General features: G+C 38.3%; 4 protein-coding genes across 5 annotated transcripts in view; 3 read left to right on the top strand and 1 right to left on the bottom strand.

Annotated features, from left to right (window-relative positions):
* The window catches only part of LOC309513527 (protein bicaudal D homolog 2), a 38806-nt gene extending 36184 nt beyond the window's left edge, over nucleotides 1-2622 (top strand). Inside the window, exon 10 of the mRNA XM_082189415.1 lies at nucleotides 1404-2622. Within this exon, the coding sequence (XP_082045541.1) occupies nucleotides 1404-1409 (6 nt within the window). The 3' untranslated portion in view covers nucleotides 1410-2622. The remainder of the gene's footprint in view (nucleotides 1-1403) is intronic.
* A 2032-nt stretch (nucleotides 2623-4654) lies between these two features.
* On the bottom strand, nucleotides 4655-6612 carry LOC309513244 (uncharacterized protein). The gene is made up of 3 exons (XM_082189014.1): nucleotides 5297-6612; nucleotides 4936-5100; nucleotides 4655-4739 (listed from the first exon to the last, which is right to left on the bottom strand). Exon 1 carries the CDS (start codon nucleotides 6497-6499, stop codon nucleotides 5381-5383), a length of 1119 nt encoding a protein of 372 aa, XP_082045140.1. The 5' UTR covers nucleotides 6500-6612; the 3' UTR covers nucleotides 4655-4739; nucleotides 4936-5100; nucleotides 5297-5380.
* Nucleotides 6613-8500: 1888 nt separating this feature from the next.
* LOC309513535 (actin-associated protein FAM107A) lies at nucleotides 8501-12082 on the top strand. 2 transcript variants are annotated; one of them, XM_082189429.1, is made up of 5 exons: nucleotides 8501-8687; nucleotides 9180-9406; nucleotides 9500-9602; nucleotides 10837-10984; nucleotides 11294-12082. In XM_082189429.1, exons 2-5 carry the CDS (start codon nucleotides 9238-9240, stop codon nucleotides 11408-11410), a joined length of 537 nt encoding a protein of 178 aa, XP_082045555.1. In that variant the 5' UTR covers nucleotides 8501-8687; nucleotides 9180-9237; the 3' UTR covers nucleotides 11411-12082. The 2 variants fall into 2 exon arrangements, with proteins under 2 accessions (XP_082045555.1, XP_082045554.1); XM_082189428.1 differs by having other exon boundaries at nucleotides 9491-9602.
* An 80-nt stretch (nucleotides 12083-12162) lies between these two features.
* renbp (renin binding protein) lies at nucleotides 12163-19160 on the top strand. Its single transcript, XM_082189425.1, has 11 exons — nucleotides 12163-12312; nucleotides 13537-13642; nucleotides 13985-14060; nucleotides 14887-14962; nucleotides 15897-16075; nucleotides 16295-16516; nucleotides 16667-16748; nucleotides 16923-17098; nucleotides 17909-18040; nucleotides 18123-18210; nucleotides 18566-19160. Exons 2-11 carry the CDS (start codon nucleotides 13542-13544, stop codon nucleotides 18640-18642), a joined length of 1209 nt encoding a protein of 402 aa, XP_082045551.1. The 5' UTR covers nucleotides 12163-12312; nucleotides 13537-13541; the 3' UTR covers nucleotides 18643-19160.
* Nucleotides 19161-19499: the final 339 nt, after the last annotated feature.

Raw genomic sequence — 19499 nt, 5'->3', positions numbered from 1 at the left:
AATTCCCCATCGTAAGTACACATTGATGGCCTAAGACACGAAACGAGCGGTTTGTGTGAGAAAACGAACAGTATTTATATCGTTTTTACCTCTTGTACACAGCTGCGTCCAAGTGATCTGAGAGCGCGGGCGGGTATAGATATATACACTAGATGTCACCTTGGCTACGGTTTCGTTCCAATGAACTGCCGTAGCCAAGGCGACACGTTTACATGCAGCCAATAACCCGTTCAAAACCGGGATATTAGCAATAACCCGGTCGCGCACGGCCATGTAAACACCGGCAAAAACCCGGATATGCTCATATCCCGGTTTTTAAAAACCCGGATATTATCCCTGGGGTACCCCTTTTCTAACCCGAATATTTGGTCATGTAAACACATATCGGCATATCCCCATCAAAAGGAACATTGATTTGTGTTCTGCGCATGTTCTATTCGCAAGGAATCTTGGTCTTTTGAGTAGAGACGGCGCATACAAAAACCCGCGTGCAGTATACCGGAAGTAAACATGGCGAGACGCAGCACAGCACCAGACTTTTGGAGCGAGGAGGAAAGCGCAAACAAAGGCGATCACTGTCTGCTCCGAACTATTCATTATCCGCGTGCTGATGCTGTTGTTGTTGCCTTTGGATACAGGAAGAAGAATCGGAAATGACGCACATTGCGTCTTAACGTTGTCCGTACGTCCAGACGCTAACCGTGCGTCGCCGTTTACATCGGGATATTGCCAATTGATTACAAATTCCATGTATACAGGAGTAACTCTCTCTACTCACGCATGTAAACGGGTTATTCCGAATGTTTCAGAAACCCAAATAGTGACCTTAACCCGACCATAACCCGATATTTGTCAGCATGTAAACGTAGTCACTGTTCTAGTGTATATATCTATACCCGCCCGCGCCCTCAGATCACTTGGACGCAGCTGTGTACAAGAGGTAACAACGATATAAATACTGTTCGTTTTCTCACACAAACCGCTCGTTTTGTGTCTTAGGCCATCAATGTGTACTTACGATGGGGAATTGTTTAATTTGGATGATGGGGAATTGTTTTAATTTGGACTCTGTGCATGCTCTTTGAGGTGATGACCATCGACCTGCATTATATGACTGACAGACAAGAACGGTTTGACCTAAAAATATCAAAATTGAAACTACTGCGGAAAAAAAGACACCTACATCTTGGATGCCCTTGAGGTAAGCTAAAACATACCAACATTTTATTTCAAAGTGAACTATCCCTTTAAGTGTCACATGATCCTTCAAAAATCATTCTAATATGTGGATTTGGTGCTCAAGAAACATTTCTTATCAATATTGAAAATGGTAGTGCAGTTTCAGCTTTTGGCATTTGTGTGAACGAACCCTTTTGACTTGCTTTGTCACTCTGTCTTTGCAGAAATGAAAGCCTCCTTGTGTCCTCCCTCTGTGCTCCAGTGTACATGGACCATGTTCATGCCCAGTTCATGAACACCCTCACCCTGCAGATCTGTCCCAGCATCCTCCTCCTCATCAGACCTCACCTCATTGGATCTCTCATCATGTCTCTCGTGCCTGTCCCACCCTCTCTCTCTCGCCTGTTTTCCATGTGCTCGTCTTGTTTTTGTTTGTTTGGATCAAGTCGTTCAGCTTTATGACACAGAAAGCTGAACACCTTGTGTCATCTCACGATTTTTCCTTATTCATGAACATATCTACCAAACCAAAAACTCTTGGAGATTAGTATTATTAGAAGTCTAACTGGCTGTGACTGACCTTTTATTATGCTAGCCATAGATAAGCACACCTTGTTTTGGTTTAAGCCATTAAAAAACTGATTTTTTAGGTATCAATGAAGACATTCCTCTGGTATAACTGACCAGTTGTGCTACTACTCATTGGTTCTTGACGTAACTTGCATTGGCCTTTAAATACATGCATACAGTATAACCAGTAAGCAGAACAATCAACTATGCAGAGGTACAAAGACTTTTGCTGCTAATTAGCTCATGCAAAGTAATCCACTTAAACTGCCAGTTTATCGTACCTACAACAAGGGGTTAACCAACAGCACTGTTAAGACATGCAATTTATTTTCATTTAGTATGATAGTGGAAAACTGCGGTGACAGTTGTTCATGTCAACATTGAAGGCATTGACGGGGAAAACTGTAATAGGATTTAAAATAGTGCCTTAATATTTGAGTGAAGATTTGTAGATAATTGGTTTAATATTTTGTTTATTGAATTGATGGTAAGGGTTTTTGTTGTTTTAAGACTAATTATGGACATTTACGCATGCATGTGCAGATTACATGCATGTTACATTCCCTGCAATAGGTTTGTTTTGTTAACTAGGCCTTCGCAACCAATATTTTACTGTTCTTGTCAGAACCACACGTGTGTGTGTATGTAAGATGTGTCGACTTGCCTGTCAACACTTTCATCTTGTTTTCAGTCGGTCATGTTTCTATATTTCAAAAATGCTTCCTGTTGTATTTTTATTGTTGTTTATTTTTTAACTTAATTTTCTTTTATATGTTATTGTTCAACCCTACAGAATAGTAATTATCATGAAAAATCAGGTCTTGTTTGTGAAGAAAAGAAAAGTAGTGAAAAAATAAAGTTGTTTTCAATGTCCGTGGATTTGTTTTTTGTTTGTCTTATTGAGGATGAGTTGACATGTCGAGCCGTGTCCTGCAGTGGGATGACACACTTCGTCTGAAATGGTTTTTAAAAATGTCTTTACAAATATACAATTGCTGATTATAAAAGTTTGTTTTTTTTGTTTTGTTTTTTGTTTTTTTATCACACTGCAGTTTGGTGTTATTTTAGTATAATTTATTTACTATTGTAGTTTTTAATATTTTGAATTACATTTTATTTCAACTTAAAAATTTTATATTTTCCCTTGGCAACTAGCTGAAATAAAGTAGAATTTTTGTATTTAATTTTAATTCAGTTAGTTTAATTTATTTGAAGTAAAGAGGGTTTTTTTTTTGTTAATGATAATCACAAGTTGATGGTAAGGCAATTGGTGACTCTTTCATTTAAATATTAATGGAAAATATTCCTATTTTTCTACCATACTTTTCATTCTGTGTACGTTCATGTGCTTATGAATTTAAAAGTTAAAAATGTAGAACTTTTTTTGTTTTTTTTGTTTACCTATTTAGAATTTAAAAGTAATTTAATGGTAGTGTATAATGAATGAGTACCAGTATCTAAAAAAATAAGAACTAGTATCTAATGAATAACTACTAGCATCTTTTAAAAAGGTACTAGTATCTAAAGAAAAGGCAATAGTACCTAAATAATAAGCCTTAGTAGCTAATGAATATGTCTTATTACTATATAAGTTACTATTATTATTATTAAGTTACATTACTATTATTATGTCTTATTGAAACTAGTACTTAATGGAATAGATAGTAGTGTCTAGAAAATAGATACTAGTAGGTTGAATAGTTAAATGTTAAAACGGTTTGCCATAAACATGTTATAGCTATGCTGAGAAAAGGCAGTAAGAAAACACAATAACGTTTGCGGTCTTCCCCAAAGGTTGAATCATCCCTTTTGTTGATCAGTAGCTACTTCAACTTTGTCACACAATAGGTTTTGATGAAAAATAAATATATAGTAAAAATAATTGATAATATCAGTTGATGCCCTCTGTGTGTCTCTTTTCCAGTACACCAATTCGACATCTAGTGGTTGATGATGGTAAGTGCAACCAGATATTCACTCACTACATAGCCAGCATGAGCCAAGTGTGGGTCTCTGCAGTTTGGAGTAATGGAAAGTTAGGGGAAAGTCACTTAATTTATTTTCTGATATAAATATAGATGTAGTTTCAGTTGTGTCAATTGCTGTATGGCAGCTGCTATGCAAGTTTTAGCTCGGACTCTGACTGAGGCCAAATAATGTAGCCTAAGTGGGATTCTGCCAAGGGTAACTAACGTTGTTTTATGTCTAACTTATGTTTTAGCTACAGCAGGGAATCATAAGGCATCTGCTGGGCAGCTGCAAGCCTAAATAAGATGCCAATTTTCATGGTTGGTGCTCCTCCCCAACTATACTGAATGGCATACTGCGAAGAATTATAGTGCAGGCTAGCTTATCTTCTTTAGCGAGGACTAAACCTGCTAGTCCTTCTAAAGCAACTAACCAACAAAAACTGCTCCACATCAATGAAACACCTTGAAATGTTGAGCCTATAGGGAAGATAAACAGCAGAATAGAGGAAGATGTAAAAGAAGACGTCTATGGAGCTTATGAGGAAATTTCAGGGAAAGAGACTGGGCTTTGCCCATTACTGTGGGAAACCCAGTTCTAGGCTTCCTCACTGTCCCTAAGTTTAAAGGTCAAGGGTCATCCAGTATACAACCATTGTCTTCAGCCATAAATTGTAGAAAAGGAATCATATATGTTGTTACAAAGTTGTCCTTTGCTTCATGTACAGCTTCTTTTTAACATTTAATCAGCTCAGAGACAGGGGATGAAAATGATCTATTTTGTCTTAAAGTGGCACATTTATATAACACAAACGCAATTTACATTTTACAATTTACATTCAAATAAAAACGTACCAACACAATACAACATATATTAAATATTTAAAACATTACAAAAATGTATGAATATGCTACATAAATAGCACATTTTCTTTAAGCTGCTTGGCTCCAACTGCTGGTCCTTGACTTTGATGCCAAGCGCTGCATTTTTTGTGGAGGTGACTGGTCCACACCTGCATTGTCCTGTTGAAGGAACAGACATATAGTCATGTCACGCTGACCAGATTTAATGAGTGATTCTTAGAGAAAATCTTAAGACATATTCCTTCTACAATTTCAATATGAGGGTTCTATAAACTGAAAAGAATATATTACTAGTCATATATAAAATTATTAAAGTGTTTACATTTTTAAATCTGAAAGAAAGGAGGGAACTAACCAATGCTCTCTTCTGGCTCAGCTGGGACCTGGTCCTGCTGCTCTGGTCCAGGTGTGAAGAGCTTATCTGATTCGGGCTCCTCAGTTTAGGATTCAGCTGCACCTGCTTGTCAATTTCCACACATATTTTATTTTGGGGAGGTGGCTGACACACACCTACATTGTCCTGTTGAAGAAACAAACGTAATAATGCTTGTTAGACCAAATCTAAACATATATCTTTCTATAATTTTCTGAAATACAGTATAAAATGATTTGAATAGAGGACCTAGAAAACATAGAAGCATATTTAAGGTCAATGTTAATTTTTTATTTTAAATAAATCTGAAAATAAATAAAAACGAGAGATGGAAGGGACTTACAGATGCTTCTGTGCTCCACCAACTCTTACTCTGACTGGACATGGGTGGTCCAGGAAGGGACTGTGCAAAGGGACTGGGTTTCTGCTACCACAGATGGCGAGGGATCATGTATTTCCCTTGATTTATGGTTCTGCTGGGCACTGCTGCCCCCTGTGGGGTCCCCTGTAAGAATGGTGACAAGATCATGGGCACAGGTGCATCTTGTGGAGCCCTGGTGGCCATGAGTGCTTCCAGTTGAAACCCGGATGCTCCTTGTGGGAAACAAGGTAGAACAAGTGCACTCTGTGAGGTCTTAGGAGACACAGAAGCTCCCTTTGGGATATTCTGCTCCCTCTGCTGTCCCAGCTGCTCACTCTGCTTCTGACTCTGCTGCTTAGGGATCCTAAAGCTTTCTCCCAGTTTTGGGGAACCTGGAGGCACAAGTGATCCCTGTGAGGTCCCCAAATGCACAAGTGCACCTTTTGGGATCCTTGGGAGCATATCTGCTATCTTTGGAGCCCCAGAGGGCACTGCCGCTGCCTGAGGAGTCCTGGCAGGCACTGCTGCTCCCTGTGGGGTCCTGGCATGCACAGGCGCTCCCACTGGGGTTCTGTCAGGTGAAGGTTTATCCTGTAGTGACTTGGCAGGCAAGGGTGTTCCCTGTACGGATGAGGCTTGGGGCTTCTGCTGTAGCAGCTCCTTCCTCAGCAGCTCAGGGATCTTCAGATTTCTCTTCTCTGGAACCTTGTTAGGGATGGGTGATCCCTGTGCACAACAGACAGGCTTCTGTTGCAGCATCTCCAGCTTCAGTGGCTCAAGGATCTTTAGTATTTCCCTCTTTGTGGTCTTGTCAGGCATGGGTACTCCCTGAGGAGAAGAGGCTTGAGGCCTCTGCTGCAGCAGCTCCCGTCTCAGAGGCTCAGGGATCTTTAACTTTGGGGCAGGCACAGATGGTCTCTGTAGAGACTTGGGCACAGGTGCTCCCTCTGGGGAATCAGCAACCACTGGTGCTTCCTGTGGCCTTTTCTGCCTCCACATTTTCTGCTGTTCCGTGGTTTTCTGTTTTTTATCTGAGTTCAGGGCCTTCTTGGATGCATCAGCGAAGAAGAGGGATGAGGTGAGGTTCCCCTTCTTAGAACCGGCATGCACAGGTGCTCCCTGTTTAGACTTGGCAGGCATGGGTGCTCCCTGAGGAGAAGAAGCTTGAGGCCTCTGCTGCAGCATTCTGGGACCTTTTCTGTGGTGGTCTTGCTGCTTCCACAGGTGGTCTCCACAGGTGGATTTGGGCACAGGTTCTCCTCATGTAGACTTGGCAGGCATGGGTGCTCCCTGAGGAGAAGAAGCTTGAGGCCTCTGCTGCAGCAGCTCCCGTCTCAGAGGCTCAGGGATCTTTAGCTTTGTCCTCTTTGATAAGTTGTCAGGCAGTGTTCCCTGGAGAGAAGGAGCTTGAGGCTTCTGCTGCTGCAGCCGCTCCTGCCTACGAGGCTCAGGGATATTTTGTTTTTGCCTTTCTGTAATACTGAACATGCCGATGGGCCGGATGAGGCCCGCGGGCCGCCTGTTGAGTACCTCTGGTCTAAAGAGGTTTTAATATTTTAGATAATTGAACATTCAACTCTTTCAGTCTGGACAGATAGGTTGATAATAATAACCAATGACCCTTTTTAATTTCAATGCTTTCCACTCATCACATATCACTTTCCTCGGAGTTCCCAGAGTCATATTTCAGGTTTGAGGCTTTTGTGCCCTCTAGTTTGACATTTGCCCATCTTTAGTCCGAGGGAGTCAGTTTTTTTTCATTATGTCCTGCAGTAAAAAGATCCCTGAGATCAGTAGGACGGTTCTCTTGTTACACTGCTGACAAAGGGCCAGCACTTCCTGTTGTAACTGTTCTCCTTCAGCACAAATGTAATGAAAGGATCTAGAGAAATGCTTTGGAGTAAAAGTATTAATTTCCTCTTCAAAATGTAGTGAAGTCAACAGACAAATACAGTCACAATGAAATCAAAATGGACAATTCTTATTTTTTATGTAATATTTATTATAAATGATTTCTCCTTCCACATCATTATTATTATTTTTATTTATGTGCCTTCAATATAATCTTTCATCTAAATAAATTCCCCTCCCTTGCAAGGACATCTACAGCAATATCAAAACACAACGATAAATAGATCAGTTCCTGATGGACAAAATCAAGGCACACTCTGACTCTACATTGATCAAGAAGCTGTTTCACTCAGATGTCACTATAGGGAAGAAAAGACTATCACAATGTTTTCATACCAACTCAGTTAAATGTAAGGTAGGCATTTTTTTTAATAAAACCTTTTTGTTTTACTGGTAGAAACTCTTCACATCTTGATAGCAATCAATAATAAAAGTGGTCTAAACATTAAAACATGCACATACATCTTATGTGGAAGTCTCATGACCAAACATTTTTCGTCCAATCGGTCTGAATGCAATGATACGATGCCCGTCAACATATGTATTTCCATACCTCCGCGCACCCTGCTCACACAGACATCACAGCCATCAGCGTGTTCCATGAGGCTATGTAGACAGTCACGGTGCCAAAAACAAACAGCAGGCAAAGTTTACAGTTCCTCCTGAACCAAAACAACTTGCTTATGCTGCTATCACGCCATGTCATAACTGTAATTACGAGATGGCAACCCAGAGCTGTTCACGTCCTTAGACTCGGATTTATGCGTTTCTATGTCAACACTATCAATACCGAAATGGATTTAGTCAGGTGGTACAATTCAGTGCTCCTTAAGTTTGTTTACGTTCACTGTTATTGTAATGTTATATAATGTAACGTCTCGTGATGTTTTGCAAACTGCTGTGTGCAAGTGGCTTTGTAGGTCTACGCTCTGAATGCTTTCAAAGCTAGCTTGCTATTGCTAGCCTTTCCGAAATTGCCTACCCTACCTTTAAACCACTGAGAAGCCTACAGCTCTTATCGCATCCATGTACGATGAAACCTGTATTTGGCTGAATGATTTAAACACCTACCCCCATGAGGGTGACCCGCTCCATGCAAAATATAACAGCTTTTATTAGGCTAAATAATGATATGACTTGAGCCTCCATTTGTGAGTACACACAATTTTAATTTTAATTTAATTTAATTTAAATACAATTTTGATTTGATTTTTCAAAAGTAGCCCACTATTTACATTTGTAATGAGAAAGAAATGATGCCAGAAGGATTGGGAGTACGTTGATTTGTCGTACACTTGCTGCCCCCCAGCGGCGTGCAAGTGAAGTGCGCCTCACTCACAATGATGGACGGGGAGATAAAGTGTCCTTTCTCAGGTGTCCGCTCTGTTGTGTAGTAAATAGATCTCTCATACTCACTGCTGCTCAGAGGACACCTCGCTCATGGAGCGGTGACACACTTTCGGTGAGTTCAGTACTACGCTTTCCATATTCTTAATAGCACAGTCTGCGTTTGAAGCCACAGGGTGATTTCCACAATGTCAAACCCTGGAAAATACGACTGGAAAAATGTGTGCATGTATTGATGTGTCATTTTGTTCAGATGTGATTCTGTGAGTCCAAATTTAAATTATTATGATTATTTTAATGTTTTAGATGCAATATTGTGTTGTGTCCATTCTTATTAGAGATGTAGTAATTTAGAAAAATATGTATATTTATGCTCTCTAATATATCTTCTTCCTATCCATCATTTTAGTTGTATGAAAGTTTGATGCATGCCTTCCTCGGTCAGCCAGCAATCTGTTCATGTGATTTTGCTTGAAATGACAAATAAATCATTTTAACAGGGGCAGGCATTTGACCAGCGAATAAATTATAGATCCCCACTTAGGTGAAACTCAATCTCTCCCCTCTTGTTACTCTCTTTGCTTTCGTTGACGACCCCAACGCACAGTTTCCCAGCATGCAGCAGGAGCTTTGGCTGAGGGCCCTTCTTGATACCTGCGTGTGCAATGAGATCGGCCGCTGCGCAAACACTCCTGACAAGACCGTCCGAACAAGAACTCAAAAATGCCTTATCCAACCACGTCTCCAACTCCAGCAGACCAGCACAGTCCAGAGCAAAGACGTCCACAGACACAGTTAATTGTACTTCTTTGCATCATCATGGCCATAATCGAGGTGCGTTACTCTGCTATTTTTGACAGACAGTGACATGAGAAGTGTGTCTTGTAGAATCTTGCAGAAATAACTTTTGTGTCTAAGAAAATGCAGATAAATGTGATATTGCCGAGGGCCCCTGGAACCTAAACAACCCGGTGAAAGCCTCAAGGAGCCACCAGGAGCTTCACAAAGAGCTGTTACTGGCCCACAGAAAGTAAGATCACAATACAATGCTTTAAATCAGACACAGGAATATTTATCTCTGCTCATGGAGATTTTATTAAATGGCTGAGCTTTTTTAAGTGGGTTAGTGAAATATTAATGATGCCACGCTCTCTCTCTCTGGTCTTTTGTGTCAGGCAGTCATGTGTGGACGCACAGTCTGCAATCGTACACCTCTGGTATTATCAGCAGCCTGCACTCAGGACACACTGTGTCAGACACTGTAATGATAGGCCTTCCTATCACTACTGCCAAGTCCTTTAGAGACTACTGAAAAACTGAAGTTCAGTCACTTTGGCTGCTACTGCTGAGAAATATGGGCTCACATATTACACTCAAATCTCATGATGGCAATGGAGCTCATAATGATGGGGAAAATTAGCTTTTCTTTTTTTCGCTCGCAAAACTTAGCATTCTTTCTTAAAACTTTTGAGTTCCCACAAGAAACTTCGATGTCAAATACAGTGTTGTTATAACTAAAACAAAATGCTACAAATTGTTTTCATTAATTGCAATAAAGCTTAAATACAATAAAATATAATTATTAGATAAGAAACTTCATCTAAAAAAAATTACAAAAATAATTGGCAAATGTAAATTGTAAATTGGCAAAAAAAAAAAAAAGGCAAATGTAAATTGTCTTGGCAACTATCTAAAATTAATACGTTTAAATTGAAGTAGCCTACTAAAATGACTAAAACTAAAATAAAAATAAAGCTAAATAGAAATATCTATATTTTTTTTAAACTAATACAAATTATAAAAGCACATAACAAAATTTATCTTAACTAAAATTAGATGAAAACTGAAAATATAAAAATATAAGCTTATGCAAAATATTGAAAGTGTTAGTTCACCCTAAAATAAACATTTTGTCATAATTTACTCACCCTCAACTCAAGTTGTACCAAACCTGTATGAATTTCTTTTTCTGTTGAACACAAAATAAGATATCTTGAAGAATCTATGTAACCAAAAAAATGCAATGCAAATCAATGGCTATGGTTAACTGTTCGGTTACCCACATTCATACAGGTTTGTATTGAGTTTTATTGAGGTTTGTATTGAGTTGAGTTGAGTAAAAGATGATTTTGTATTTTATTTTGGTTGAACTATCCCTTTAATGAAAACTGTAATAGTACATATATTTCATATTTCTAAAATAACACTGGTAAAATGTTACTTTTATACCTGTTGTTTGTGCTTTGGCTCTTTGGGCGGGACAGAGGGCTGGTGGTGGGCTGTAAGCCGGAGCTTCAGGCGGTTCTGGAGAGGAGGAAGAGAGAGAAGAGCCAGAGGGAGGAGGGAGAGCAGAGCAGGAGTCCTCTAGAGCAGGTGCTTCTCCAGCGCCAGCAGAAACACCAGGAGATTATGGTCAGCAGCCTCCTCCAGGCCAAACAAACACACATCAGTTTACACACAAGTATTACTATAGGCCTATAGCTTCGCCTTAAAAATCTGACCATGGTAAACAACAGTTTACACCAAAATAAAGGAGTTGCTCTATTTTATTATTTCTACTGTGTAGAAATCATAATACATTAATATGATGTAATTTATGTTTTCACAGTTTTTAATGTTGTTTTGTTTACAACAGCAACAGGTTCATTGTAGTAACACCAACTGTAATAACTGAGTGAAAATTTCATCCGTTTTATTCGTCTGTGTTTTGTTACATCTCAGAAGGAGAAGGAAGACGAGGAGAAGTTACATGAGGAGGTTCAGCTCTTGGAGTTTGTGCGAGTGAGACAGAACCTGAAGAGAGTCCATACAGCTCTACAGAAGAACATTCACTCCTGAATCTGACTAAACACTTCATTTGGCCACGCAGCTTCATTTAGAAATAAAGTATATCCATTATGATCTTGTTATTAACCTTTTTAAATACATTTTTAGTCTGTTACAGTTCACTACACAATTGTGTTCTGCAATTATTTAATAATTTAAAAAGAAAAAAGAAAGAAAAAATAGCCTACCCAATGGGTAGTACCCATGGTATATAGTTCCTTCCAAATACCATTTGGTATATTGATACAGGTTATTGATAAACCCTACTGTAAAAACATACAAAATCTACTTAAAACAGTGATTCACAAACTGTAATATTTTGCTGAGGAAATTACCAGTTTTATTGTAGAAACCCTTAAAACTACAAAGTACTTAAGTAAATACCCCGCTTCTACCATGACACATGTTCAAATGATGTTTTCACATCCATTTTTTGGTACTTTCTTGTTAGTGAAGAAAAAATAAATAACGAGGCAAATTTCCGTGGTAATTGTTTTTGTATTGGGTTTGAAAGTTATAAATGTCACTATTGTAAAATCAAACCAGAACGAATTATTCATATTGTATTTAATAAACATGGCTTTGATTGAACGAATCTTGCAAAGCTCCATCTATTCCAACAGTGCCAGTACTAGGGAAAATAATGTGTGTGTTTTGCTTGCACGAGCCTTAACCGAAGCCTGTTCTCCTGGCCTGTGATTGGATGAGCAGAAAAGGAGCTGGCCAATGATCTTAGGAAAGCGGAATAAACAGGATCAGCTGTCTGGATGTTGGTCATATGATGTTTTTACTGCCTCTGCAAAATTAAGGAAGAGTCGGTTTAACCGCTTTTATTTTCATTGTCACTAAAAAATAAGATCGTCTTAAACAGTCAAGTACAGAAGGTGGATTTTCCTCTTCATCTGGCAAAAGTGGTGAGTAATTTTGAAGTGTTTTGCAAGCAGGGGAAACGCCAAGACAAGGCGAGTTTAGACACGATCTGTTTTTCTCGTAAAGTTGTGTTGTTCCAGACATTAGCACAGTCACCATCAGATATAGCACAGATTATCACAGAACAGTTCCGCAAATCAACTTTTTAGTAGAGAGTCGCCACTCTTAGTCTTTCCTTCTAAAAGCTTTTAGAGCATTGAAGCAGATGATATTCATGCACTAATAATCACAAGCTTCTGTTTAATCAATGACCTGAACATCTGTCAGCGGTTCTCGAGTTCCGTTTGCTTGTAAGTTGTAACGCTACTCAGCTCAAACTCCACGGAGTTCCCCTTCAAATGGTTATCAGCAATCGCAATGAAAATGCATGCAAATCTGTTTGTTTTCCATGCACATTATTATTTTGAAATACTTTGAAGTCAGAATAGTCAAGCAAATTATTTGTCAGTACAAGCGCCAAACGGAATAGCTAAACAAATAAATAATGAAATGAATATATACACTGGTTGTCAAAAGTTTGGAATAATTAAGATTATTTTTTAATGTTTTTGAATTAAGTCTCTTATATTCACCAAGACTGCATTTATTTGATGAAAAAAAATGTAAAAACAAGTATTGTGAAATATTATTAAAATTTTCAAAAGGTTTTCTATTTTAATATATTGTAAAATGTAATTTATTTTTGTGATGCCAAAGATTTTGCATCATAACTCCAGTCTTCAGTGTCACATGATCCTTCAGAAATCTTTCTAATATTATTCGCAGCTCAAGAAACATTTATCATTATTATCAATGTTGAAAACTTTGTGCTGCTTAATATTTTTGTGGAAACCCAAAGTTACACCATTGGTCGAGGTTGGCAGAGAGCCGCCTCCTATTTTTCTGATTGGCGATCAGTTCCCGTTTTTGTCAGGTAGTAGAAGCAGTTTATGCTTGTATTCAAGTAAAAATGCTTTTCGAAAATATCACACTGATTGAGTTAAACTGAATTCATCTTTGCATTGGTGTATTATTGATATGATAATACAAAAAGTTTGGTATATCATATGGCCTGAAGATATATAAAGTTATAAGCATTGATTTATTGACAGAGCAAGGGTCAGTTTTTAACATCACTTTGATAGCTGCAATGCCTACACGTCAAAACTATCTTAGTCGTACTATAAAACAACCATTGTGCATGACCCTAAACTGTCACTTGATTTAAGGAACAATGACTGCAGCACCGCTGGAACAGTATCGAGAGAGAATCCGGACTGAACTGGACAGGGTTGTGGATTTCTGGCTGAAATATTCCCATGACAAAGAACACGGGTGAATTGATTCACATTTTAATGCATGGCTTCAGCAGCATTTCCCATATAATTCCTTAAAAATCTAATTGGATGTTGAAATATTTGTATTATGTAAGCTTGAATGATTAACATACATGCATGCAGAACATGGAAATTGTCCTTAACACTGAACCCTGAGGGACACCATCGTTCAAACCGTATTCATAAGACTTGTTTAAATGAGCAATGAGTCAAAATGATGGGTATTTAAGGCATTTGTACTTACTTTGCTAAGTTATAAATGTTAAGGTTAATTTTAGTTTAACATGTGTATTAAATATTATGCCCATGTTAAATGTTTGTTTCATCATATTGACTTTAGTGGATTTTTTAACTGCCTTGGAAAAGATGGGAAGGTCTATGATGAGCTGAAATATGTGTGGTTACAGGGGAGACAGGTCAGAGCTTTACATGTTTCTCATGTTCTAATATCAATTTATTTATATAATAATCATTAGGGGCCAGTTGTTCAAAAGTAATGTTCAAAAGCTATCGTTTTGGATCAAATCTTGAATATGGGTTGTTCAAAAAAAAAGAAAAGAAAAAAAAAAGGATTCTGAAATCAGATTAGATCACAAAATTCAATCTTGGTTTTCATCTGAATCAAATCATCAGTTTGTGTTGTTCAAAACTTTTTAGTAAGATTGGGATACCTTTGATCCAAAAAAATCAGGATTATACTGATCCCAGCAGAAGGGTGGATTTCAGGAACAAAAATTTAATAAAACTTTATAATTGGTGCAAAAAAATAATAATTAAGTGGTTGTATACCCCTTTTTGTAAACTAAATTGACACAATCATAATAGATGGACCAGTCAAAAGTTCTTTGCGAGTGAACACAAAGTTTCTTGGGTGAATGCTACGCAACATTTTTCTGAGAGAACGCAAAAGCATTGTGTTTTTTCCCCATCTCATATCCGTTCTATCACCATGTCCCTTTAGGGGCTCTGTAGAGCATTTAGTAATCCAGGTAATCTGAAAAAGTGTGTATCTGGATCAGGGTGATCCAATCTAATTTAGCTTTGAAAAACGGCCACAAAGGTAAAAATGGACTACCGTATCCTGGATAGCAAAACATGGGATTTCCAAATCCAGATCATTCTGATCCAGATTAAACGTTTGAACAACTTGCCCTAGCTGATTAAATGAGAATTTTGTTTAATTGTTTTTCCAATAAAATCTGTGTTAAGTGAGTGCCTGATGTGTCTAACGGTATCCTCCAGGTATGGATGTACAGCAGGCTGTATCGTACAATGGAAAGATTTCACAAACCTGAGATTCTTGAGGCTGCTAAATCAGGTTTGTGATTCAGTTTCTCATTTGCTCTATCTATCAGTAAACACACTACCATTCAAAAGTTTGGGGTCAGTTTAAAAGAAAAGAAAAATAATACTTTTATTCATCAAGGAAGGCCAAGGGTACATTAAATTGATCAAAAGTGACAGTAAAGACTTTTACATTGTTGCAAAAAAATTCTATTCATCAAAGAATCCAGGAAAAATGCATCACTGTTTCCAGATAAATATTAAGCAGCACAACTGTGTTCAACATTGATGATAATAATAAATGTTTCTTGAGCACCATATCAGCATATTAGAATGATTTCTGAAGGATCATGTGACACTGAAGACTGGGGTAATGATGCTGAAAATTCAGCTTTGCCATCACAGGAATAAAGTACATTTGAAAATAAACTAAAATGGAAAACAGTTCTTTTAAATTGAATTGATAGTTCACAATATTACTAATTTACTGTTTTTTTAGCAAATAAATGCAGCCTTGGCGAGTAATAAAAGACTTCTTTCAAACGACCCAAACTTTTTAAGGTGTGCATTTTTGCAGAAACTGTAAAATGTCAATAAAATAAGAGAGATCATAACTTTTTTGTTTAGTACTGGCCTGAAAAACCTATTTCACATGAACACGTTTACACGTACAGTAGTCCAAGAGACAAAATAATATCAGAATTTACACAAATGACCCAGTTCAAAGGTTAACGTGTAAACTTGTATATGTATTTTTTTTTAATGTAAATTTTTGTGTAGTTTTTTTTTTTTTTTTTTTTATGTATCAGAAAAATATCACAACATAACTCCCACACTTCATTGCTAAACTGTCAAAGTGTTTTGTTTTTGTTTAAGATTACATGCCAGCATTTGATCTTGCAGCTTTAATCTTGGTATTCACACAGATATGCAGTGATCCTGTCACATCAGATATTATTGAATTTCAGGAGCTGCATTTCTGCAGAAGTTTGCTCGTGTTCCGGCCTCCAGCGGCCCGGGGAAATGTGCGTTCTGCCTGACAAGAGATGGTCGAGCGGTGAAGGTTCAAAGGACGATATTCAGCGAGTGTTTTTATGTGATGGCCATGGACGAGCTGTCCAGGATTACACAAGACAAAGAGATGCAGGTAAAACTATTAGTCAAGATCTCACCTAGAAATTAAACGTATGTATAGAAGTGACTATGGTTGTACTTTTTATATATTTTTTTGTAAAAAGTTAACAGCTTTCAATGACTTTTTAGCATATGCGTTTGTTTTCTCACCTCTGATTTAAATGTCATAATTTCTTTGTAATGTATTTGTAATGGTTGATGTCAGGTTATCTTCTGCCCTTGTTCTCACCAGGCAGATGCTGAGAGCATGATGGATCAGTTGATATTCTGGGTTCAGACTGATCCGTCAGGTCTTGGTCGTCCTCAACTTCCTGGTGATCCGCCTGTGAACAGTATGGCAGTTCCCATGATGCTCCTGTGCCTGGTAGATCAGCTGACAGAGGGTAGAACTGATGTGGAAAAGTACAAAGACCTCAGCGGATGGTGTGTGGAACGGATATTACAGCATATACAGGTGAGCTAACCTGTATACAAGCTTTAGTGATGTGGAACTAAGCTTAGGATGTGAACGGCCTTCTGCGCATTAGATAAAGTAATGGGAACGCTGAGATAATGGAAACACCAAATGATGATGCGTTACGCTAAATTCTTTCTTTCATCTCAGAGAGATGGAAAAGCCATTTTGGAAAGTGTCACATTGAATGGAAAGGAACTTCCTGGCTGTCAAGGGCGGTTGCAGAACCCTGGTAAGTGATCGCTTCAAATCTTACGGTCACAGTCTTCCATATAAATTCAACATCCTTTCCCAGATCCGGCCCACATCTGGTACGCGTGGAATCCACATGTACCAGATGTGGCCCGGATCTGGGCCGACACTAACCCTTGCTGTCAGGGTTACTTCCTGTGACGTCTCTTTCTAGGTCACGCTCTAGAGGCCGGCTGGTTCCTGCTGCAGTATGCGGTGGCTAAAGGAGACGTGCAACTGCAGAAGACGGCGGTCGATAAGTTCATGGAGATCCCGTTCCACACTGGATGGGACAAACAACATGGTGGTCTTTTCTACTTCCTGGATGTAGACGGTCACTGTCCGACTCAGGTTAGATTATACCCATGATTTGGTGTCAGATAGGGGAAAGCAGGGTTAATTTTAACACAAATTTAGAACTTAAAGGAGCCGTATGTAAGATTGTGGCCAAAACTGGTACTGCAATCACTTTCAAATTACTGTAGAGCGGTGGTTCCCCTCCCCCTCCCCCCTGACTCGAGGTTGCCAGATAGGCTGCAGGATCCAGCAGGAACGTAGGCTGCTACGTAGCTGTGGTAACTAGAGCAGAGCTGGCAACCCCGATGCCGAAACACTACTGACTTCGTGATTGGTAGATAGGTGGAGGGTGGCGCTTCAGGCCAAAACACAACATGACAACATCAACATCAGTTGAGGGCTGCAACTTCACTTTTTAAATGACAATATCCTGGCCAGACTACTGTTGTCAGTGATATAAGTATTTGAAATGAACATGATTTCTTAATGTCTAGTGACATATCAGGGCCATTTTATGATTAATTGAAATACATTTCTTACATACAGCTCCTTTAAGTACAGCAAGATTAATGTTATGAAGGATGGGATTTAATAGAATATCTGGAAAATATATAGTGCTGTCATGAAACTAGATGGCACAGGCTGATTGGCCACAGCTGATTGTGTAGCCAATGAGCTTGCAGCTCAACATTTCAATAGTTTGTTTCTGTGTTTGCTGTAAGCAAGTCTTGCAGTGTGCTATCAGAAACCCTCCACCTTCCCCAGCTCCACCTGTCTAGATCTGCTACAGGTCATTTCAGCATATCTTGCATGCTCAAATCATTATGTCTCCATAAAACATGAAAACCCATCATGTGTGTACAGTTAGAATGGAATATGAAGTTGTGGTGGCCTCACTGTGAAGCTCTGATCGCCTACCTGATGGCCTACAGTCACATCAGAGAGCCTAAGTTACTGGACCGATTCAAACTGATCTACGACTACACCTTCAGACATGTAAGACACGCATTAGAGACATGTAATAAGTTATATAATGGGTGTAAAGTATCAGATGTGTCCATTGTTGTCTTTGCTCAAGTTTTCTGATGAGAAACATGGCGAGTGGTTTGGATATCTGAGTCGTCAGGGAGAGGTTGTGCTGGATTTCAAAGGAGGACCCTTCAAAGGTGAGTAGCTACAGTTGAAAAATATTTGCATGTTTATTTTATTCTTGTGATGTGAAAGCTGAATTTTCAGCATTATAACTCATATAGTGACTTATAAAGTCATCAATGTCACATGATCCTGAAATCGTTCTAATATGCTGATTTGCTGCTTAAACATTTATCATCAGTGTTGTAAACAGTTGTGCTGCTTAATTTTGTGAACCATGTTTTTTCAGAATTCTTTTGACAAAAGAACAGCATTTATTTAGAAACTTTTTTTAATAGTTTACTTAAATCTTTACTGTAACTTTTGAAATATCACAAGTTTATGTATTTAAACTTTGAACCATGACACATTACTGTAATCCTTGTACAGGGTTCTTCCATGTTCCTCGGTGTCTCTACATGTGTGAGAAGCTTCTGGATGGTCTTCTTGAAAAGCAGGATTCTTGAACTTTCACTGATATTTTGCACTCCATTACCAGATGTGACAGGAAGTGTAAATGACATCCTTTGCATGGATAATTATAATTTTAACTACACTACTACTTCCTGTCAAACTGTATTACGGGTTCATAGTTTTCATTTTGCTCATTTTTAAGTGCCATTATTTTTCAAGCCATTCATAACATGTGAGTGAAAAAGGGACCATTGTTATTTTTTTTATAATTTTTTTTTAGATTAGATGAGTTTGTTTTAGCCATGGCCAATGTTCAGAAGTTGGGACTTGGGTATGTCACTAAAGGGTTTTCTTGATAAAGTCTTTACTTTATCAAGACTAATGTAATAAATAGAAAGCAAGTTTATAAAGCTAGAAAAAAACTATGTTCTGTAAACTACTACTCTGATGATCACTGTGCTGCTCTTACAAGTGCCTTTTTGTTAATCTCTTTCATAACTCTACACACACTCTGCTAAACCATGTAAAGACATTCCAACTGCTCTGAATAAATTGATGTTTACTGAAATGATATATTTGATTTTGGCTTACTTATTAGTACAGTACTTTTGTCATTTAGCTGATGCTAAATGTACCGTATGTGAAACTCAATCACCACACATTGTGAACCACTTAGGGTACATTTACATGACAACGGTGTACTAAAAACAGAAGTGTTTCCTTTGCGTTTTTCACATACAGACAACATTGTCAAACTGATCCCTGTTCACACGGATCTGCAAAAATGACTAAAGACTATTATTCAAGCCAGGCCAGTAGGTGGTGATGTCACAGTTTTCACAAATGTGTGTTTCTGTAGTTTACACAGAGACAATAATGGCATCGTTTTCAAAAGTTTGTGTTTCCAACA

The sequence above is a fragment of the Leuciscus leuciscus genome (genome assembly GCF_965113295.1).
Source record: "Leuciscus leuciscus genome assembly, chromosome: 13".
In the NCBI taxonomy this organism is placed as follows: Eukaryota; Metazoa; Chordata; class Actinopteri; order Cypriniformes; family Leuciscidae; genus Leuciscus; species Leuciscus leuciscus.
This window is presented reverse-complemented; position numbering and strand designations above follow the sequence as displayed.